The sequence below is a fragment of the Liolophura sinensis genome, chromosome 8 (assembly GCF_032854445.1).
Source record: "Liolophura sinensis isolate JHLJ2023 chromosome 8, CUHK_Ljap_v2, whole genome shotgun sequence".
Lineage (NCBI taxonomy): Eukaryota > Metazoa > Mollusca > Polyplacophora > Chitonida > Chitonidae > Liolophura > Liolophura sinensis.
In genome coordinates, this window is record NC_088302.1 from 16,038,273 (window position 1) to 16,062,782 (window position 24,510).

General features: G+C 37.1%; 1 protein-coding gene across 3 annotated transcripts in view; it reads left to right on the plus strand.

Moving 5' to 3' along the window:
* The window catches only part of LOC135472344 (transient receptor potential cation channel subfamily M member 3-like), a 181,158-nt gene that overhangs the window by 114,720 nt on the left and 41,928 nt on the right, over positions 1–24,510 (plus strand). For 2 of the 3 annotated variants that reach the window (XM_064751807.1, XM_064751809.1), the window contains 11 exons: positions 483–583; positions 1,094–1,228; positions 1,672–1,722; positions 2,768–2,899; positions 3,561–3,575; positions 7,595–7,765; positions 9,053–9,150; positions 9,778–10,006; positions 10,915–11,088; positions 15,544–15,738; positions 16,872–17,000. In XM_064751807.1, coding sequence (XP_064607877.1) covers positions 483–583; positions 1,094–1,228; positions 1,672–1,722; positions 2,768–2,899; positions 3,561–3,575; positions 7,595–7,765; positions 9,053–9,150; positions 9,778–10,006; positions 10,915–11,088; positions 15,544–15,738; positions 16,872–17,000 — 1,430 coding nt within the window. The remainder of the gene's footprint in view (positions 1–482; positions 584–1,093; positions 1,229–1,671; positions 1,723–2,767; positions 2,900–3,560; positions 3,576–7,594; positions 7,766–9,052; positions 9,151–9,777; positions 10,007–10,914; positions 11,089–15,543; positions 15,739–16,871; positions 17,001–24,510) is intronic. The other variant, XM_064751808.1, reaches the window with a different exon arrangement.

Consider the following 24,510-nt stretch of genomic DNA (forward strand, 5'->3'; position numbering starts at 1 on the left):
TTTTGTCGCCTGTAATAAGACAATATTGAAAAGCTTTGCTGAAAGGTATGTATGTTTTGTCTCAGGTAAGTAAAGCAAATGTGGGTTTTTCTCACATCTAAATGAAGCTATATTCACAGCTTGACATGGGTTTGTAATAGATTAAGGGGATCTCTGTAGTAGTGTGAGATATCCTTGTCAAATAAATAAAGAGTTAAATTAAGTTAATACTGTACATGTACAAATTATAGGCAAAACTATCTGCTTTTCTAAGAGGATATTCGTTTTGTTCACCTTATGCAGTATTGACGGCTTGTTTGAAAAGTGCACAGATTTTTAATATCATTCTCAGCTCAGCCTGTACTGACTGGTTTAAAAAAGATGGGTTTTATGATGTCCAGATTATGTCCTAGCTGCCATCTTTACCATAGCCCATGATATATGGGTCATGTTGTATTGCAACATGGACTTCTTGTCACTGTTTTCTACCTTATTTTCCCTAGGAACCAACACAAGTGCCCCAGACCAGCTGAGCTTGGCCTTGACCTGGGACCGTGTGGACATTGCTCGTAGCCATATCTTTGTGTATGGACAGGAGTGGCCAGTAAGTTAATTTTACCAGCTAATCATCCACCCCTGATTAGTGGGATTGAACTCTCAAATCCAGTGCTCTCAGGTTCGAATACAGCTTTAGGTCAGGAAGAGATGACTGCCGTTGTATAAATGAACTATGCCTGAATTTTTCCATTAACACCAGTGAATTCAGTAAATACATGCAGATGGATGAAGTTAGTAGTGTGTTAAGAAATGTTATGTTCTTGTGTGGTATTTTAAGTCAAAGCTGTACTCACAAAAATGTTTTAATAATTAACTACTGTTTTTTTTTTTTTTTTGGTTTTTTTTTTTTTAAGATTCCAGATGATTGTTTCCATTTATTCCCAAATACAAACCAGACTTGTAATACAAGGGAGGCTACTTGCAGCATACTTGAATCAAGGGAGATAATTTCGAAAGTTGTAGTCCAACTAATAATATTTCCCACAAAAATTTTGTAATAGGAACATGTGCATATATATTAGTAACTCATGGGGCTGTATTTGTGGTTGCTTTTTAGGAGGGATCCCTTGAGCAGGCCATGATGGATGCTTTGATCAATGACAGGGTGGATTTTGTCAAATTGTTACTAGAAAATGGCGTTAGTATGCATACATTCTTAACCATTCCAAGGCTAGAGGAGCTCTACAACACTGTGAGTACAATTTGGTAGATGGTGATGAGATTTATTCATGAATATATAATGACAGCACAGGCAGTTTCCAGAAAGCCAAATTTGACATTAGCAAAAAAAAAAAAAAATTGTGATTTAGACGCTTACAGTTTTCTTCATTCTACAAAATAAACTTGACCACCTGGCAAATGCTATATGTAGACAAACCACTATTTGCAAACTTTGCATTATATTGTTTATGCATGATAAGTTTTGAATTTTCACTGTATCCAAAAAAATTGTCGTTTGGCGATCAGCCCCTTGTCAAACAATTTTGACTTTTCTATAAGACTGGTAACTTTCCATGACATGTACAAGGGAAATATATCAATGGAATTAGAAGACTAAGAAATTCATGTATATAAACTTTGGTATTCATAGTTCGGCCACAGATGGTTTTCATTTCTGTTTTTTTTTTTTTACAGAAACAAGGTCCATCAAACACATTACGGTACTTAGTTCGAGATCTCAGGAAGGTTAGTACTAAGGCCAAATCAGATGGTGCGGACTGGTAAAAGAGGTCTTGCTAAATGAAAGATTGGATTACATGGACTCTGGGCTTACTATATCTGAAGTAACATGTAAATCCGGAGCATCTGCTGCTCTCTTATTGGTTAGAAAAATCAAACCTTAGTGTCAGTTGGATTCCTTGTTTCATTGAATGCATATAAGCGAAATGTGAATGATATTCACTTCCTAAAATACATACCATGAGCATAAATTTGATTGGGCAGCGAATGGGCTTGGTGTTGATGTCACTATAGATATGGGGCCCGTTTCACAATGCATTCTTAAGGTTACATGCTTTTAACTTCCATGGCGACCAGTACCGTATGCATTAGGTCGCTATGGTAGTTATTTGAACAGGCCGATGGTAGGTAATAGGTCAATATAAGGAGCGGCTAGTAGGAACCAAGGGTATAAAACTGTTTTTACAATGTTTGATTTCATAGTGAAATGCAGAATCAGAACTTGAGTTTATCCTTTTGGTTAAAGTCAGGAGCTTGCTGTGGAATATACTTTTCCCCACGAGGTCGTAAAAAAAAAAAATGGCTTCTGATGCACATCAGCACTTATGTTGGTGAGGTTGTGAGATGCGGTAAATGACAAAAAATGTCACCAACAACCAAGTTTAACATTTTCCCTGATTCTGAGAGTTTCTTAGAAAGGCATTGTGCAGATTGTTTGTAAAGTAGGATTATTTTCACCGCCGAAAGTAATAGTATTAGACATTTATTTCCCTCTAAATCTGCTGGTGGTCATGGGTTAACCTTGGGTTCTGCCCACTTTCCTCCCAGGTTAAAGCTGGTTGCCGTCAAATAGGTGAAATATTCTTGAGGACTGCTTGAACACCACTCAGATAAATATATAAATAAATAAATATTTGCATCAAAAAATGCGCTTTTTTGAGCAAAATTTTAGATCACATCATACATGTACCATACCTGTTGAGCTGGTGGAATAGTAGTATGGAACATAAAGCTAAGTGTGAAAGAAACTTTCTGGTGAATTGATTTTCAGAGTGTTCCATCTCAGTATCGTTACACACTGCCAGATTTGGGAATGGTCACTCAGCACCTGATGGGCGGAGCATTCCGCTCCATGTACTGTCGGCGACGCTTTAGACAGAAGTACAACGCAATAAAACAGAACGTAAGTGATGTTGAACTCTAACTGTGCAGATTTTTTGACCTTCAATGCGATGATTTGAAAACAAAAATCATAATTGTATGTATGTTTTCAAAACAAATGAAGTTTTAGTACTTGTAATCAAACTATTTTGAATTTGTGATATATACATGTATTCATTTAAAAAATTTTTTAAAAATTCTTTTATTTCATAATAAAATGTCCATTTATTATCGGTAATTATATCTCATTCTTTTTGATGAATGTGAGAAACATTTTCTCCAAAATGTACATGTTTCTTTCAAACTACTCTAAGCACTATGAACACGACAAGAAAAGAAGGAAATTATGCTTTTGTTATCAAAAAATTAAAGGCTTATTTAATAAATTGTCAGATGCAAGTATTACAATTTCATGAAATATAAATACAAGCCTCAGTGTGACAAGATGATAACTGGAAAGCTCTATTCTGTGTTTGTATTCTTTGTTATATGAGTGGTTAAACATGAAATCCTGGAGAATGCTGCCTTTTCATAGGTCATTCCAGCCTGTCTCCCCTAACCAGGCATCCAAGTAAATGTTGCCCAGCCATTGATATCATACCTTGCTGCATCTTGTCATTGCTAACCAGTTTTTCTTTTGTTGTACTAAATTTTGCTCTTTTGTATAAAATTCCTACCCTCAGCAGAGTGACTGTGAGGTATGGCATTTTGCTTTGAGTATTTATTTAATAATTAATTTTGTAGCTATACCTAATTTCCCAGCTTTTGGTTTTTGTGTGTGCGCATCTGTGTGTGTGTCTTTTTACTTCTTCTTTTTTTTTTGCATTTTTTTTTTCACCATTATGTTGAATTTCATACTAATCTCAAGTCTGGTTCTAAGACAGCTAGGAATTAGCCAGCATTTATATCATGTGCTCTTGTCCAAACCTGGCTATTGTCATAGAAGTGAAATATTCTTTGAGTTGGACTTCATACACACGAGTGAATCAGTCAGATTTAATCCAATTCATATGTGACATAGCAGCATCAAAATGCAACATGATACATTTATGACTTCTTCATTTTCTTCATCAGCGAAAAAAATAACCTAAGATAGAAGCAGTCACGTTGCTGATTGCTGAAGCGGAAAGATTTATAAATATACAGGTGGACATCAAGGGGAGATAACAAGCAGTTTCAGGGAAGGTCATTATCAAAAATCATATTGAGCAGAGAAAGTAAAAAAATAGACAGGGGATTGATTTTGATCACCTTATTGGTGGTCACTAGTCATTGATTGGATGAAGAAAAACTGAATGTTCTCAAATTCTTGTGTGAGGGTTAGACGAGTCTACCATTTGCACCCATGTTCAGACATTGTTCTATTGTGTTAATGTAATGAGACTAAATCCACTGGAAGGTTTGCTGGTGTGTTCCCTAACTGCACAAGAACCAGGTTCAAATGTATCACTATAATTATTAGTACACATTTGTTATATATGCATTCATATGATCTCTACTTCTTGCTTTCTACATCTTAACATTGTAACCATTGTTTTCCTTGTGTTGACATTGCTTCACATTACTCCTCCCTTTCCTCTTTCTGTCTTGTATTTCTGCTTCACTGTTTAAATAGTCACTGGGGATTGGCACTGCTGTAGAACTGCGTCGTAGACAGTACGAGTTCTATCCCACATCTTTCTGATTTTTCTCCATTCTGCACTCTTAGATCAAGCTGTTGCGTAGAAATCCTTGTATCATCTTAGAGTTCAACTGTGAATTGTATTATCCTGGACTGTCCTGTTATGTTAAGAGATATGTTTTATTGGGGGAATTCTATGGAGGTTGGCAATGCATCACATTTCAGGGTGTATAGTGTGCATACATACAGTTTTCTCTGTTACCTGACAGGGTTTGAAGAACTTAAAATTGGGAAGTTAATTTACATGTGATATTTTTATTGTAAAAATGAAGAAGTTCTGATCCTTTTCAATCTTTTCTATGTTTGGTGTAATAAATAACTGCGGATTGAATTATCATGAAAAAGTCATGTTTGTGTTGTAAGGAGAAATATATCTTGTGAAGTGGATTCTAGTTGACGGTTGGGCTCTCTTTTCAAACTAAAAACATGCTCGAGGACTCGAGGACGAGCAACACAGAAGGTCCAAATGACAGTAGAGCACATCATTTTCTTCTGTGACTTTGCAGCGCATGTGTACTTCATATAGGTTTTATGAACACACTTACACCGAATAAAGGAAAGAACAAATGAGTTCACAGCTTTGGACCATCTTGATACAGATGGGAAGGATTTTTAAGGAGTTGTCATCGGGTGTGCTCATGGCTAAAATAACATTTTCAGCATTTGTTGTGGAATGTTAACCTTGACCTAAATGACTCCAGATTGACAAGCAAAGGTCATTTAATGAGCATTTTTGACAAAGATATGCTCTACTATTTAATTGTTGAATTTGTTCTTGCTGCAAAAGTTTAATGTGTTAGTTTCCTTGCATGTTATAATATATATGTAGTCAAGAGTCAGCTGAAACATGAGCATTAAAAAACTGCACGTCTGATAAGCACTGCAAAGTAAGGTACTGTAGCAACTCCAACAAATGATGCAAGGTGTTACATGATTCAATATTTCGGTTTTATTTAAATCGTTTTTAAGTTCATTCAGTACGTGAATCAATTTACTGAGTATAAAACACATTTACTGTCAACTTTCAGAGATTTGAGGCTTCAGTAAAGTCTTTCTGTAGAGTACTAGCTGTAACAACTCCAATGAATGTTGCAAGATAGTACATGATTCAGTATTTCGGTTTTGTTTAAACCATTTTCAAGCTGAAAATAGTCTCCTGAAACACTGCAGAAAGCCTCAACCCTCAGGAAGTTGCCAGCTGATGGACATTTCAGACATGGGCCGCTGATTATCCACATACTTCAGAATTTATTAAGTGTGTCCACTGTCCATACATGATGATAAATGATATGCTTGTTTCATGCCAGGAAATTGTACATGTACATCTGGACATTAGCGAAGTCCCTCTCCCAGCCAATTATACTCTTCAAAAGTATGAAATAAACATTGAAAGAATGGAAATGGCAATTAATAAATTTAATCACACAGCTCCGGGCAACTGTGAATAAAAAAATTTTATAATACAGGACTTACTCGTTTATCAATATTTCCCAAGAATGAATGGGATCTGTGCTGAATTAAGATACCGTTAGGTATTAATTGATTAACTAGAAGTGAAATACTTTTGCTATGGGGAATAGCTTTCAGATTTATCAAGCAGATTGAATGTGATGCAACTTGAAATTTCATCATACATGTAGGTGTATCTGACATTTTGTAACTATCATTATTACTTATTGCCCTTGTTATACAGAGCTATATATTTATTGTAAAATGTCACATCAGGTAGTTTTAAATGTCAAGGATATCTTTAGAAAGCATCTCACCTTGATCAGCTGGACGCCTTGCCTGGGGTGATTTAGGCAGGATTCTAGGAGGAATTCAAGACATGTACTGTAAGAAGGTTGTGGATATTGAAAAGGCGAATTGGCTATTGGCTGAGACATTTATTTTCCTTTCTTTTTCAATTATCGTTATTGACATGGAGTTACAATGGAGCTGTGTGTTAAATTTCTGTCACCTTTGAAGAATTAAGAAGGCCTAAAGCTAGGATTGGTTAGAATTAGGCGTCAGCTGATGTTATACAGAAATGTCAAGTCGCTCTCATATCACGGTTTATGGCACACACAAGTAGAGTATTTACCCAATAGATTATGCGAGATCTGAATTAAGGTTGACTTCGGAGTGTGTTTCTAAACGGGGGCTTTTGCCATTGATTGTTTTTTGTTGCAAAAGCTTGGGTTTTTGCCACAGGTAATCCACACACTAGTGCGTGACTAGCATTAAACTTCTGCTGTTATAAGGTTTCCAGTTGGGCGCTTTCTCACAACAAGACCTGATTTTCCTATCAGTTTTGGTGTTGGAAATGGCCTGCACACTCTCACTGAAATCTGTCCTTCTTTATTCATAGCTAATTAGCACAATAAATTGCTATTAGAGTGTGGAAAATAAAACCAACTCTGTTATTTAATTCAGCTTTTTTTGGGCTCCTTATGCATGTAATGGTCACATCTCAGAGTAATCAATGCAGTTCTGATTGATTTGTTTGATAGGATAATAATAATATTTCGTAATAAAATATGACGCTTATGCATTTCTGGATACTCTAATAACTCGGTTTAGAGGTATAACTTTTACGTGCTTATTCGTTTGTTCATTGTTTATTTTCTCTCTCTGAATTGTGAACAAAAAATATCTAATAAGCAGTTGAACGAATTGATCAAAGACAGGAGTGAATCTGAGTAAAAAAATCAAGTTGATGAAATTTAGTTGCCTGATTAATTTTTTTTTCAATATTTAAAAAAATTAAATAAAAAAACAAAAATAACCAACAGAAAATAACAGCATAAAAAGTAATAATACATGTAATAGGCTTGCAAAAGTTTAATTGAATATAAAAGTTGACTTTTTCCACCAGAAGAAGAAATGGTGAAATAAAAGGCTGGCTGCTCATTTTATGATGGAGAACTCTTTTGTCCATTTTAAGAAAGAAAATGTCATCATGCACCGTTTAATGCGGTTACCACTTTTACAGCTGACAGTAGAAATGCACTTAGATGAAATCATCCCATTGATGAGGTCTGGTTTCTGTGACAGGGTTTGTCCGTGGGCAACGTGGTGACGACAGTACCCAATTTGGTGAACCTGAAGCAAGCTGAGGAGTTGTTCCCATATCCATTCCACGACCTGATGATATGGGCAGTCCTGATGAAGCGACAGAAAATGGCGTTGTTCATGTGGCAGCACGGGGAAGAGGCTATGGCCAAGGTATGCACCTCACCCACAGACAAAACAGCAAGATATATTAGCCATTGCTACGTATGTTTAGACCCTTGGCACTTTGGTTTCCTCTATCCTTTAAACTGACGCAGTGGTGCAGTGTCAAAGAATAATAAAATTAACACACAAGTTTATTCCGAGAATTTGTTTCCTATTCCAAAGTTGCGGAACTTACGTATGATTTATGAACTTGATTTGAGGGGAAAGAAACTGAATCAGCTGCGCACAAAAGTTGTTCAAAATCCAAAAATATTTGAAGCAGTTTATATTACGTGGAAACCAAGAACCAAGGAGAATAATCAAGAAAATCGTATTCAAGACATGAGCACTTGCATATTTCAGTATGATTTGGGCAAAAACAGTTGGGGATCAATGTTAGACAGTGACATTTTTTAACTTTCCAACTTTTTACAGAATTTCTTGATTTATTAAAGTCCCATTCTGATGGAAATAAGGAAAGCAAGTTTTGCCTGGGTACTTGTGATATCTGTGTAGGTGTTATATCCGCCACTTTCTACATTCAGTCTATTCTTTGGGGAGTTTGCTTGTATCACTAGATATTGTGATTTTTGGGGGAAACTTCCATTTTCTCTTGATTTGTCAGTTAAGCTTTTTTGTCTTCAGCTCACAAATATTTACATAAAAGTTTATTGTAAAGTCATTCCTGGATGCCCATTGGAATTAAGAAAATAAAAAATTATCCAGTTTTGTGTGAAAGTTTGAAAATTACATTATAAGTGAGATTGGTTCGTGAATATGTCGCTTTGTTAGCCAAAGGCTGTATGTGAGGAAATGAAAAGTAAGTCTTTCTCGGTGTTTAAGTGGTTTGATAATGATGGATACGTAATTTGGCTGTCGCTTGCTCATGTGCAGTTCTTGTTGGATGAGCTGAGGCATTGTCAGGAAGATTGCTTGGAAGCTGATGAGCTGTAGTGCTTAACTCTCCTGTTTCCTCTGGCCAGAAATAAAGCTGTTCTTGAGTATACATTTTAGTCTAAGGCAACATCTATTTTATTTCGTGTTTTACAGGCAAACTAACACTAAAAAAAATTTTAAATGGAATAAAACTAAAACTCAAATTTCATCTTTTTATTTTCAACAGAAAATAATTACTGAGACAGTCCACATTTCCCTTAGACGATTTTTAAGTTTTATTTTTATACCCCAGCTTCTTCAACATTGGAAAACATTTATTCTGCCCATAAGAGAACAATTTTAATTGGTTAATTGGTTTAGCCTTATCAGCCAATTGAAATAAGTATTCTGTTGTTTCAGGCTCTAATGGCATGTAAGTTATACAAGGCCATGGCTCATGTTGCTGACCAAGATGACCTGGAAGTGGACATCTCGGATGAGCTGAGGCGCTATGCAAAGTGAGTGTCTGAATTGGTAATGTCAATGAGGTGTGTTTTTCAGCGCTTAAAGGCAACTTTGGTCCAAAGCTGAATTAGATATGTATTGTTGTTTTCATGTTGCTTGTCTCAAATTTACATGTGGCTCAGTATACTCCTGGTGATTTAGTTGTAGCTTAAAGTTTGTCTTCATCCATGTTGAGAAAATCTGTTACGTTTTGCTTGTTTTGCATTTGTCTGTTTTTAAAATCAAATTTAGGATGGTTCTGTGGTACAGTGTGAGGTACTTTTTTGCTACGAACAACATCTTTAGTGTAATATTGTGTAACATTTTTTAATGTCAAGTTATTTATTTGACACAATCATAAGCAGGGAATACATCAATGCAGATTGAATATCCAAAACTAAAACAACTGTCTCTAAACCCTTAAACTAGGGAAAAACCTGGCTTGAATGAAACTCATAATATATGACTTAAGGTGTCTATAGCCCCGTCTACTAAGCTACCAAGGTGGATGGGAATGAAGATTTTCGTATTGCTGATCCAGTGTTTTCCCTATTTTGGTGTGTGATATTCAGTCTGTTTTGATATTTATGTATTCTTTGGAAGAATACTAAGCCATTTTTGTCCTTTCTTTTGGTTGACAGAGAGTTCCAAATTCTTGCCCTTGAGCTGTTGGAACATTGTTACAAGATAGACGATGATTACACACAGCAGTTGCTGACATATGAACTGAAGAACTTCAGCGACCAGACCTGCCTCAGTTTGGCTGTAGCTGCTTACCATCGGGAGTTCATCGCTCACACATGCTGCCAGATACTACTCACAGACATGTGGATGGGAGGGCTTTTGATGAGGAAAAGTACCAGTCTGAAGGTAAAGCGGCCCAATCAGGCAATCTACCAGTCTGTAGTTTAAGCTATGTAATTGTTTTACCCTTTGTTAGTCTTTGGATTTCTAGAATGAGAAATTGTAGTATATAAACTGATTCACCTAGAAATATACATTTTGTTGGGTAATCAAACTGCTGTTCTGATATATGATTTCCTCTAAAATCTTGCATTGTAGCCTTGAATAAATAGCAAGTAAACAGTTCTTGTACAAGCACGTTCAATGGTGGATGTGTGTTTAATTTATTTTTTCTGGAAATTCCCTGTTTTCTCCATAAAATATGTTCAAACAAAGCATCATCATTGAACAAAGATCCAAGTACAATTTTTAATTTTCTGCTTTAGACATTGTTAAATGTCTTTCGATTTAATATGGATCTTTTGAGCTGTGACATTACAACATTGTGGTAACTTCCCGTTGGGCCGTGAGGTCATCGCATTATGGCTTATTCGGGTAAACCAGTATGTTTTAAAATTCAGCAGGTATATATAATAATCAATATTATCCATTTTATTACCTGGAAGGTAATTCAGTCAGGTAATGAAAATCCAATCATGTTTGGATAATTTTCATTATTATTTATACCTGCCCATGTAAATTTACCCTACGATGTCGTAAAGTGATGTCACATCACGGATGAAAGTTACTGCGGTGTTGTAACGTCATAACTTGCAACCCCTGTATTGCATCTGGATGCAAAAAATGTGGGTTAGTAATAAAAAAAAATATAAAGTGGGTGAGCTAAGATTGGTCCCTCATCGGATGGGCTAATATACTAATTCCGCTGCCTCAGCCCCATCAAATTTTATAACATTCCGCAGCGTCTCTTATGCATATGTATATAACTGATGTGTGGTGTGATACGGTAAGCTACATGTTATGTATGCCTACAGGTCATCCTCTGTATCCTCTTCCCACCTTACATCCAAGCCCTGGAGTTCAAGAGTAAAGAGGAGCTCCAGTTGATGCCTCAGACAATGGAAGAACATCTGGATGACCTTGAGGACGCAGCAGACAATGCTGACAGAATCTCTCTCAACTCCTTCAACGAAGAACAAGTGATCGAGGTAATACAGTGTAAATTGTAGTCTTGTGTCATAGTTACTTTAGCATCGTCCTAAATGTGGCCGATTCACTTAATGAGGGCCTTGAGTGCAAAAGCGCCCCATGTTCATCGAAGCAGGGTGATTGGAGGGCTAGCAGACATCAGGGTCGGAAATCAATCAACACCTCTGTCTTGTGACCCTGTAGCACACATATGCTTCTGTCTGGAGGAGAGTGTCCACTTCATGCGCACTTGCTGTTTGGATTAATACAGTTGTCAAACACCAGCTGTATCTGATTTAATCCATACTTTAGCAATGACTTTTTCCTGAAGTTGAGCTTGTGGATGGGTCAGATACTGTTTACAGTTCTTGAATACACACAGTGCTGTATAATTTCATCAGTTGATCAGCATAGAATATTGCCTTCAGAATACACTTGAATAAACACCTTGCAGACCTTTGAAAATGTTGAAGAATTACGGTAACAGAAATTCCTGTTGGACTAGTGTGTATATTAGCAAGCTGCCGGAATGACTAGCATTCCCTAGTTGTAACTGGTGTGCGTACAGTTCACTTTGTCTTTACATGCCAGCTATTGCTGTTCTTTTCCCATGTTGATATAAAACAGCTCCATTTGGTTTCTCATCTTCTTCAAACCAACCCTTTTTTGTCACAGGGATCATGTGCACCATATAATGTCACAACATCTACAGGTCTTTGATATCTAACACAATCCGTTAGATCCATTGATCAGTTTCATGTTATACACAAGTAATGTTACTCGGAAAACTGAAAGCTTCATTTTGAGGAGGGCTCTGGCAAAATAAAACACTGAAAAAAATGAATCTTTTGTTTTTTAGGGGTAACACTACTGTATTAACCAGCATCCATGACAAGCTGACAAATCTTGGTTAGATGTGGTCCAGCTTTGTCTTAGGTTTTCAGAAGGAATCTATTAGTTTTAGTCCTGTTAGGAGGCTGTCACCTAGTTTTCATTTATTTCATGTTAATATCAAATAGAATAAGCAATATTTTTGGTGAAATTATCTGAAAAGAATGAAGAAGATGTCATGTTTGACAGATTCATTTGCTCTCAAAACTGTTGTTTTTCTTTTTATGTGTACAGTAGATTATTACACACCTGTATAAATATACTTGTGTACTGTAAACCACTTTATTTACACACCTAAATGTATTTTTTATACGTTAAACTTTTTTTTTTCTTCATTATACTCCTGTAATGTGCTTGTGCACTGTACCATAAATATAGCATAATCTCAGCTTTGGAGAAGGACATTTAAGGAAACATTTAGCTCAGTTGCGTGATGTCTGTCTGATTACACCTCATTCCAGTTGATTGATTTGGGACTTAGTTTTACTGTTCATCAAAGATAAAGCCTGGTGCATCCAGCAGGGTTTAGACTTGTTCGTGATGCCTTCTGTTTTCGCCTGATATCTGGATTAGTGTCACGACAGATTGATGCAAGAATCTTGTTGTTAAGTGAATCACCAGATTATGCGCACAACTGTCTCTTTGATGAGCAGCTCTGAGATGTACATGTGGCCTGTTAATCTTGTCTGAGCCATTTATTTCCTTTGATATATTTAACCTGTTCTTGTGCATGTTCGGCTTCTTGTATGAGACAAAGGATTGTCGCCTACGTCTGGGATTTGTCGTGTTGACAGGGGAAAGCTGATGACCACATCAAATTGAGATTTATACATGCTTGATGCTAATATTAAAGCAATCTATTCAGTTAACTCAATGAGGATAAGACAATTATTCTGTCAATTTTCTGATGATAGAGCATTTCATGGTGTAGGAAGTATGTCCTTCCTCTTCTTTAATAGCCGCCTAAGGGGTTGTTAAGTCTATATTGCTTTTTGATCTTGCTGAAATTGCGTAGCAGAAAAAGAACTCTAACACCAGAAACTTTGGTAAATAGTCTCGTGTAGGAACATCAAGTAACAGAAAATCATGACTCTCAATATTTGTAAAAAATTAAATTTTTAAAATTGAAACGATAAAATACAGCAACGAATGCAAATATGTATATTTATGTTATCAACATTTCTCCCAGATAGCAGAATGGCATGTGAATGAATGCATTTGAAAATCTAATACATTCACTTGCTTTTCTGTGATGGTAACTCCATTTGATATAAATTATTTTACCCCTCAGCCGATATTGGCCAAGCAGTATTGTCATAGTAGGTGACATCCCTCTGTCCTTCTGTCCATATCCTTGTAAACGCTCTGTCTCTAGAAAAGTTTGCTCACGTTCACCAAATTTACACCACACTTACACCTTGGCAGGAGGAAGAACCCTATTGGTTTTTAGTGACCTTGGCCTTTTCTTCAAGGTCATGTAAGTTACATTTTATTAAAGAAGCTGCAATGGCATTTTGCAATAAACAAACAAGTTGTTATCTGAAAAAGGTGTTCTCCTGCTCCATGTTTCACAACTTTCTAAATGGCACTCAAAAAAGATCTACGCATTATTACAAATCACCGTTAAGATTGATCTATTCATTACATTGTTCATGAGCTCAAAGCTGAGGGGTTTTAAGTACATTGCATGGTATTCTTTTTTTTTTGTTGTAGTTTTGATACGTAGATTTTATGACGTAAAGAGAATTCTCCCTTTACCAATAAGCTGATATGACCTTTACTGTGTACACCCTGCTGGTCATCCTGTAAGATCAATTCTGCATCACACCATGTATGTCATTAGGAGTATGTGGACAAAGCCCGTCAGGTCGCAGACAGCCTGGTGTATAATGAACACAAAGCCTGGATGAGACTCTTTTAGAGCCGTAAATTATACGTTAAATCCATGTCCCGTTTTGTCCTTCATCTGTATGGGTTCAGGTAGAAGTGGCTCGTGTACTTCTCAGTCCACTATAGCTTTTTACTGCTTCTCACCCAGCGTCTTTTACCTTTAAGTACAGTGTAGCTCAAGAACTGCCATGTCTTCTTGACAAAGTGCTCTGGAGAATTTACATTGTGCAGTAAAGAAACAAAAAAGGATGACTGTTGGTTAACATTAATTCATCTGAAAAATTGATGTTACAGATAGTTGAGTTTTTGTTTTTTGAATGCGTTCTAAATTTTTTGTGCTTTTGCAGCATTAAATCATGTACAGTTGGCATGAATTTAACAATGGTGGGCATTTGCTTTTTACAATTGAGGCTCTAGATCATGAGTCAACAGGCTGTGAAAAACCCTCAGTCAGACCTGCGTAATTTGAGGTTGTGCCAAGCAATTTGATTGTGAGCAGAGGTACAAAGCTATCCCATTAGCATTTAGACTTGACTCCATTCTAAAGTGTTCTCATTGAAACCTAAATGGTTCTGGTCAATATCATGTCCATGTTGATTTGGCAGAGAGCATGTTCTGTGCAAAGGGCAGCTTTTGAATTCAAGAATGATTATAATTCTGATCAATATTCTTCAAAATCCTAATAACCAGGCTGATGATAATCTGGCATGTTCTGCAGTCATAGATCTTGTTGCCTTAGAAACATGAATATAATGTAGAGTTCACATTTGCAAAACTTTTGTTATTTATAATATAGACATTAATTACATGTATGTCTTATCTGCAGAAACTTAAGAGAACTGGATTTGTTTAGCGTTGTGTTATATTCGACCAAATATATGAACCACTGCCCATCTGATTTGTGTGCACATATTTGTACCTGCTAGATCGCTTCAGTGGCTCTAATGGTTAGAACCTCTGCCTTGAGTAGGGAGACGTGGCATCAAACTGGAGTCGGGTCATACCAAAGATTTTTAAAACGATACTTGTTACTAAGAGGTTAGAGAAAGGAAACACGATTGTTTGGCCTAATTGGGGTGTCATGTGGTGTCTTTGGCATGATGCTTCAGCGAAGACAGCAATTTGGCAGCATGGTCTTGCCCTGCCACAAGAACACACATCTGATGACTCCTCATCGATGTATGACTGAAAAATTATTAAGCATGGTGTTAAACTGTAAACATACATGCATCTGCGTAATAAAGGCAACCAATTTCTCTGGTTCTGTAGCTGTGAATGTACAGGATTCACCGCAACACATTCAATGTATACAAAGTTTGTTTTGTAGAATTCAGCAAAATCAATGGTGGAATGTTGTTTATTATTAGGTGAAAGATACAAATAGTATGAAATATACTATGTTCACATGCTGACAACTTTACAAGGGGAGGGGGCACTGTTATGAACACATTGTCTTCAAAATTGCTAAGCTGGGGAAATATGTTGTCATGATCTGCTGAGCTGAGAGGATTTGTTTACCTTAAATAGCTCTGTGGTTCTTGTCTTCTGTCTTTTTTTATCTCTCACAAGGCCCTCTTGTAATTTGTGATTTGTATCAGGGGTGAGATATTACTTACCCAGGGGTGAGATATGTGGTTACTCTGTGTTAAGGTCAGCGGATTCGTGAAAGTGATATTCTGTCATTTAACCTTCAGAACGAGTTTGGGGATGAGATTGATGCTGCCAGCATTGCGTCGGAGAAAACCAATCAGCCAGAGGACAGCTCTGTGAATGCCGACTTGGGAAACTTTCCCAGCCATGCCAACAAGAAGAAGAAAAGTCCCCTGCGATTGGGAAAGAAGATTTATGAGTTTTATAACGCACCCATTACCAAGTTCTGGGCACATACGGTGAGTGATGGATTGCCTTGTTGAGATGTGATCACCAGAGTAAACATTCTGCATCTCAAGAACCATCTTTGTTGCTGTGGTTCACATTCTCTATAAATCCTTCTTCATCAGCAAGATGCCAACGCCAACATATTCCAGTTAAAAGGCGAATGTTAAATTTCATTTTAGTTCTGTGACTTGACAAATTGGAGCTTGTTTAGGGTATTAATTATTATGTTTGATTAGTTCAAAGGGAAAGTTCAAAGTTGATGATCGATATGCATTGAAACTCCCATATTATTGTCCATTGTTGATACGTGAGCCTTGCTTTAGTTAATACAAATTGTCTCATAAAATAAATATACAATGGTGAAACATTTGCATACCACATGTATACCTAGAAATGTGGTAAACTTTTGAGAACACCTCTTTTCATACATCTCTAGTTCAGTAGGCTTGGGCGTTCTTGCTGCACAGCCCAGGCATGAATACAGCCCAGTTATAATGGGTTTCTAGTCAGGATTACAAGGTTTGCCAAGGTACTGGTGAATTGCATTGGTTTCTTTGACCCACAAATCTGACCATTGCATTAGACATCAACCAGACATGTAACCAAACATGCAAACAAATGAATTTAGGACAGTTTCTGAAATGTCACCCAGTGCTTTACCTGAACCAGTGAAATAAATAATTCTTTTGGCCACTAACATTTTGATGCCTTAAGTCTTTTTCTGTTCTTGAGTTCGGGGTTGAAATGAATAAACATTCTCCCCGGCCAAGTTCACCTGTGTTGTGTTGTGTTTCAGATCACCTATATTGCCTTCCTGGCCATGTTCACCTATGTTGTGTTGTGTTTCAGATGACCTATGTTGCCTCCCTGGCCATGTTCACCTAAGTTGTGTTGTGTTTCAGATGACCTACATTGCCTTCCTGGCCATGTTCACCTATGTTGTGTTGTGTTTCAGATGGACTACATTGCCTTGCTATGTTGTGTTGTGTTTCAGATGACCTACATTGCCTTCCTGGCCAAGTTCACTTATGTTGTGTTTTGTTTCAGATGGCCTACATTGCCTTGCTGTATTGTGTTGTGTTGTGTTTCAGATGACCTACATTGCCTTCCTGGCCAAGTTCACTTATGTTGTGTTGTGTTTCAGATGGCCTACATTGCCTTCCTGGCCACGTTCACCTATGTCGTGTTGGTGAAGACACTTCCCAATCCCCGCGTCCAAGAGTATTATGTAATGGCTTACATCATGACTGCTGCTATCGAGAAAGTCAGAGAGGTAAAATTTGCTCATCTTCACAGTTATAACTGTGGTGATCTCCATACACTTTTATACCCTGTCCATGGACTTGAAGGCCCATTACAGTGTCCAATTTTAGGAATTCAACAATAACAGCAGTTCTTCTTGTTTGGCCTAGAGGTACATGTTTTGTTATACCAGATGAGGATGTACTACAAACCTCAATGAAATCAAACAGACCACATAACATTCTTTGTCAGCATAAAACAATAATGACAACACATGCTAATAAACTCTGCTACAGATTTGGGAGTGAACTATGTCTTGATGCCTAGTGGCAGCCTCTGACAGGCTAAAAAGAATCTAAATGGCAGCAAAACACATTGGTGTGTGGCCATGCAGTGCTTTGTGTACAACCTAAGTAATGTGTCTTATGAGCTCATGTGTACCAAAACGTGTGGCACCGCTTGATCCCAAGCAGGAAGCATATTAAGAAACATGTATATAAATCTGTTAACATTTTCTTTTGAACCTCCCTGAAGAATAATTGGTAAAGAGAATTTAGTTTGATATGAAAGCTATGCTGGAGATTCACACTTCCACTTTTCAAAATTTCAGAATATATTGGTTTTTTTTGCTTTTTTTTACAAGTTTATGGCTGCAAAATATGAAAGATAATTATGAAAGAATAATAATTTTAACTAGGTTCTTTACAGGATTTCGTCTTTATATCGTTTTCTTGATCAAGTGTAAGTGATTGAGTGTAATACAAATCCACTCATCTGGTCAAGGTTTCCTGTGCAACAAAATCAGATCTTTTGCAAGGAAAATCTAAAATCATAGTGGGCTTTGGGTGTCCTTAAGGTACCAATGTGGCAAAGTTTTTGAGAAGGGAAAGAAATATATTGCAGAAACTGTGTTCTCTCTGAAGCATTTTGAAACCTGAAAATATCATTTATGAGGGATGGATGGTAAAAGAGGTTCAAAAAGGTTTTGATTAGCTCTTGAACTATTTTTTGAAGGCACAACATAAAAATAAACAACTTGAATGAAGCTTTAACCAAGTTGAGCAAAAAAAAAAAAAATGGTAGGGTCACCAAATTTTGTAGATCCTGCAATCAGAAAAACATGCTCTAGTGCAATTAATGAGAAAGCTTTCCTATCTAAAATAATTCTGGTCCAAGCTGTGCAGTCTATTGTTTGTTCTTGCCGTATTGATGAAGATAGATAGTAAGATTTGAACACAGAAGTTATTTATTTATTTCATTGATGTTTTACGCCATACTCAAGAATATTTCAATTATACAACGGCGGCAAGCATTATGGTTGGAGGAAACCAGGCAGAGGCCCGGGGAAAGCCACGACCATCCTCAGGTTGCAGACAGACCTTCCCACGTAGGTCCGGAGAGGAAGCCAGCATGACCTGGACTTGAACTCACAGTGATCACTCTTGGGTTATTGTGCCGCATTGGCTTGCTAACCACTTCAACCACGGAGGCCCCAATATAGAAGTTACTTGTTATACAAGACGGTGAATAATCTTCGTCAGGTATGATTACCCATGAAGAGATAATTTTGAATGATTTAGGAAAATGAAACCCTGTTTCTGTGTAAACAGTAGCTTGCTGTCAGATTAATCATCATTCCAGAGCTTTGATCTGTAATTTTGGTAAGTCTCTTTTTCACACCCCCAGTGGATCACATGTACAACCTACATGTATATACTATACTGCTCTCTTGGAAAACCTACAGGAATCCAAAATTGCTTTTGGGAATGCTTTCCATGTGCAGATTTTCCATTTCAGGCATTTAACCAAGAATGGTGTTGTAAGGTGTCATTTTACATGATATTGATTTCTTTTGTCAAGGGCATTTTTGCCCTTTTCACATTTTTGCAAGAAAGTAGATACCTGCATTGACTTGCCATGGTAATAATGGCCTTCTTGTCCTTATTGATGGTGTTATTGATGAAATTGCAGCTTAGACTCCTGAAAGACCAAGTATGTGAGTTAATGAAGGTGAAATGGCTTTTGTGTCCTTGGTGTAAACTAATTGATAGAAAGTCACTGACTATATTCTGCTGAGACTTGGTCTGATACCGTTCTCATGTCACATCGTTTGTCTTGTTCACGTAAACGAAAACCTGATGTGTCTATCAGGAAAGAAGAAACGGTCTCGTCAAGCTTGGTTATGTGTTACGCGCTCAAGTCATAGTTTGTTGTGTGCTAGGATGGAGTGGGGGGGACTGTATCTGTCAGTTTTCTGCCCTTACAGCTGTGAATATGTATTATTCAGAAACGTGTATATAGATGAGTCATACATTGCAGTTTCACATTCCCATGGCAAGAGAAATCGACTTGTCAATAATGCTAAGATATGTTTATACTGCTGACTCATAAATCAAAGCGTCATGTCTGGTGTCCTGTCCTTTCACATCGTCCTGACACTAGGCTGAACAATATGCAACAGGGGTAACGTGACCTTCTCGCAATCTCTACAATTTTTTTTCTCGACCATAATTAAAATCCATTGTCAGAATTTTTCCCCTCATTTAAAAAGAAATCTGAGCTAACAATGAACAATGCAGGAGACAGTCTGGTAGAAAAATCAGCAGTAGACTCAACGTCCAGTTCTTTGGATAAAAAATCGTAACTAACATGGGCTTCAAATCTTAAGATGCTGTCATATGGCATCGTATGAAAAAGATTTCTTATGGCAAATCACACACAGTCATTGATCAATTCAACAGGTATAACCAGAGAGCCTGGTAACCAGGTGATCAACAATTTTCTTTAATTGATTTATCTCAACTCGGTGTTCTGTTATTTAATAGAAACTTAAACAGCAATTTCATAGTTCATGCCATGGCTGTCTTCTTGGACACGGCTTCGTGAACAGTAATTGCTGGTATGATTGCTCTCTGGGTACACCTGTTTCCTGTTAACATGTCACTGTGGCATCCATCAACTGTCTAGACGGTTGCCTACGTGGGTATAAACCCTGTGGAATTAATCCCGTTTATTTGTATATTGAATTAGCTTGAGTCAGCAGCACAGTATGTCTTTATTGCCATATGTCTTTATTGGCAAATAATTTTCTCAAGGTTGCAAGGAGGGGTATAATGTGGAGACAGGAATGATTAACGAAATTAAATAGGAGCCTGGAATAAGATCTAGTAAGTGCCATGGTTTCCAGATTCTTTTCTTGCCATCGACTATCAAATTGTGCATGTTTGTCTGTGTGTAATCCCATATATGTGATAATTTTGATTTTGTACATATTGAAGTGATATTCTTTGGCGGGATTTTCTCCTGTTCTAGCTTGCTTGGATATAGAACAGACGTAGCTTATGTCATTCCCTGAGCATCAGCGTCAGCATCTACGTCCAGTGATAGAGAAAGTAATGTTATACAAAATATTAGAGGTGGTATCTTAAGAAGGACATTGGAGGGGGGGGTGGGCTCCGTGGCTCAGTTGGTTAGTGCACTAGCGCAGCGTAATGGCCCTCTCACCAATGCGGTCGCTGTGAGTTTAAGTAGAGCTATGCTGGCTTCCTCTCTGGCTGTACGTGGGAAAGTCTGTTAGTAACCTGCGGATAGTTGTGGGCTACAAAGATTACACAACATCAAACCAAATACTACCAGCAACCAGGCGGGTTTCCTCCTACCATAATGCTGGCCGCCATCGCGTAAGTGAAATATTCTTGAGTACAGCGTAAAACACCAATCAAACAAATAGATAAATAAAAAGGACAGCAGGTATTGGGTTCAGGATGTGCACACATGTAGAGCAGAATGGCACGAGGGGGATATTCCATCATTGATTCTGTGTGCACGTATTAAGTACCGTAAATTACTGAATTCCTGACTTACTCTGTTGTTTATTAGAATCATGGTTAAACAAAATGTTAGGGTTGGTGTCTTAAAAATTATGGTATATATTGACCTGAAGTTTTACATTGATATAAAGCACATAGACGCACTCTACTGCTGATGCTCTGTGAGCATATTAATTACTGTAAATGACCAAATTCACGATTTCAGTTCATTTTGCATTGAGCTGAACTTTTGCATTCATGTGTCTTATACAAGCAAGCTCTTTGGTGTTATTACAATATAATTTATAATTATTGTAATATACGTAATATATTACAGTTTCATACATTTTCTAGGTTACATTTATTTTTTTTTTTTTTTTTTTTTTAATTTTCTTTTTTGTAAAGGTGATAAATCATATCTATGTTGCTAGTGATAACTGTCAGTTCCAACAAATGATGTTGTTTGCATATATGTTTAGCTAAGGGATATCTTGGTGTCTTTGAGACATTCTATCCTGATTAAGTTTATACTTGTGATAGATTGGAAAAGTAAGAGAAAAAGTGCAAACAATACACAGTACTGGTTTCACAATCTGGCTAAATCTATGCTTGTTTACAGGGCATGGCTTGAGGACTCCACGGGCATTTATCTAACCAATCTGCACAGTTTCCAATGTCTTTATTAACTTCGAAGTCTATGATCAAATATTTCCAATATTTACTGGATGAAATTCACAGTTATTGAATTTTTTGGAAGGGACTTCTTTGATCTGCTAAATTAAAGCCTTTCAGGGCTTGAATTGTAACAGGGATTTATAGATTCATGATAAAGCCTCAAAAAGTCTTTTAGTCCATTCAGTTGATATAATTTTCAGCCGTAGTAATATCAATGGTGTGAAAAGCTGTTGCAGTGAGATGGACTTGTGTAGACTTGTATAGATGCCTGCATGTTTTAAAGCTGTGAAGCCAGCGTCGGAAAATGTCAGTGGAACTCTGTAGGTATTTTCCAGTCTTTTTTCCGTAAACATGAAAGCTCCAGGTACATTGGTGTGAATAAATATATGTTAGACAAGGCGTTGTGTTCCAAAGATAGGATTGACAACCTATGGTACATTTATTCCTCCATGGCTTTGAAGGAGAAAGGTGTTAAAGACCCTTATTCTGTGATTTTTCGTCATTATTTTGGAAATGTTCCCTATTGGGTGAAGGTATGTGTATAGAGAAAAAAAAGAGATGCGTTAATAACCGAGGTATCAGTCTGTTTCTTCAACGTAATTCTTAATGTAGAATTATGGCCTGATAAATTTAACACATATAGAAGGCAAGCTCCAAAGCATATGCACGAGATGTCTGGAAGCAGACGAGTGGTGTGTACAAATGAGCCATGTCTTCTCGGTGGTAATCTTGTGGCTCAGTGTCACCTAGTCTTTGCAGCCAGAAATTTAATTGGCTGATAAATACTGTCATTGCATGACCTAAAGAAAAGCATGCCTTTCTTCCTGCATGAATTAGATTTTCGTTTTTTTTTGTTCAAAAAGACAGTCGCATGACTCATACCTGTCAGGCCATATGTTCAAGCCTTAAACCAAAACAACAGACTAATCTTTACGCTAGGGTATTCGTAAATCTGGGATGACTTTTTGGCAGAAACTAATGGGATTTTATAAGTTTTGTAATTTGTTGTCAGGAATCAATACTAACTTTCCCTCCTAAAAAAAAAAGAAAAGAAGTTATAACATTGCAACGATTGCTTTTGTTGACACCAGAAAGCAATTGCCAACTGTCAGGAATGATCCGAGTGACTTTGTTTCCTTGACATTCAAGAACATGCATAATACCATAAACTTGAAGGTCAGAATTTTTCTTAGCCATATATTTGAGGTTTTACTATTCATAATTGCAGAGTTGTCTCTCTTGAAATTATCATGATGCAAGTCTATTTTGCATTATTGTTGTGCAAAATTGCATTAACTATAAAATTAGGCAGTGTTTACTATAATATTCAAAATCTGTTTTACTATTTGTCTGAATCATTTATTTAGCGGCTTTCACCTACTGTTAAAGTGTAAACCTAAAGAAAGACCGCAGCCTTTTCTGGACATTTTCTTTCTATGGCAAAGTTCACTCATTCCTTCACAGTAGTATATAAATGTGATATCTTAAAGGGAAGTAACTCTGCTGTGTTAATGTACAATGAAACCTCTTCCAGTGAGTGGGACTTAAGTACTCGAGCAGTTCTGTAGATGACCAGGGAGCTGAAAGTTGGCAAACTTTTTGTTCCCAGTGTGTACGATGTTTTAGGGATTGATGGTAATTAAGAATATTTATGGTGGAACAGGTAATAAAAATTGAATGAACTTTTTGAGGTAAACGGTTAGAACTGTGAAGTTGTTAGTATTATTTGTGGAGTTTGAGATACACCTGGGAGAAAATTGAAGGCTTTACTGTGAAAGTAAGGCATTGAATGACGGATAAAATTGATGTAACAATGATCCTTTGTGGAGTCCTGGAGGGTTGTAATGGTTCATTAATCTAAAAGGTTGCTGGTGAAGAATGTGCCATGGTGAATTGATTCATTGGAAATTTTCTTTGTATGGATTTGTGTCATTTGACTTGGAGATTGCGAGCTTTGGCTTTCACTTGCTGTTTTGTTTAGGGTTAATCGTCTGTTTGGGGTGAACCAAGTTTAAATGTTTATGTCCCTGGGCCATAGGGTGTTCGCTCAACTGGCAGCATAAAAGTCCACAGACCTCAAGTAGAGGTTTGAGAATTGGGTTACTGTTTGGTTTTTTTGTTGCTTAACAATGAGAGAACATGTAATTTCATCCCAACATACATGTATAAACCTTTTTACTGGTGTGATAAGTTGATTGGTTACTTCACAAACCTAATGCAATGCATTATATTTGCTTTAGTAGGAAGGCTGTATGTGTACTCTAGTGACTCATTAGTACACTTTTGGGACACAGCTTGCTCTTAGTAGAATCAAACTTTGACACTGGCCATGTCCTGCTGCTTGTTTTCAGGCTTGGTGATGTATTACTATATAACACCTAGCCAATATTGGTGCCACGCCCAGTCACAGTATACTGTCTCTGGACCGACCAGCGCTTGGCATCCCCGTGCCCTCTTACAGATCATATGATTAGGACCAATGAAATGATCTGAATTCAGATTGAATACAGGTGCCCGGCTTTAGATAAACAAGAAACCTCACATTATACTCAAGACATTATGTTCAGGATTTTCTGGAGTGTAATATTACTTCTTATAGACTTGCTTACATTTTAAGCTTAATTTTCAGTAAATGCGCCATTATTGCCTTTTTCTGAAGCCAAAGTCTTGATAATGTTGGTAATGGCAAAACATTCCGGCACAATGAATTGTTGTACATGTACAGGCTACGACTAATATTTGGCCAATATATGGACACCGGTATTGGTATTGGAAATGCATTTGGGACCCAGTGCTCTTCCCAGCCTGTTTTCTGAGGCTTCAAATTGCTTTAATTGTTAATGAGGAACTGCATTTGTTCATGTTTGATTTCAGTTCCAGCGTTTCCTGCCCGACGGTTTTCAGTCGTGCAAAGTTCCGGAATGCTCGTCTGTGTTTCTTGCTTGTTAGGACAACGTTTGTATTCTTGTCACGCCAATAATGAAATCACCATCTAGATCACCCAGACATAACAATGCTGTGCTGCAACATTTGCCTAAGTGTGTTATTACGGGAGAT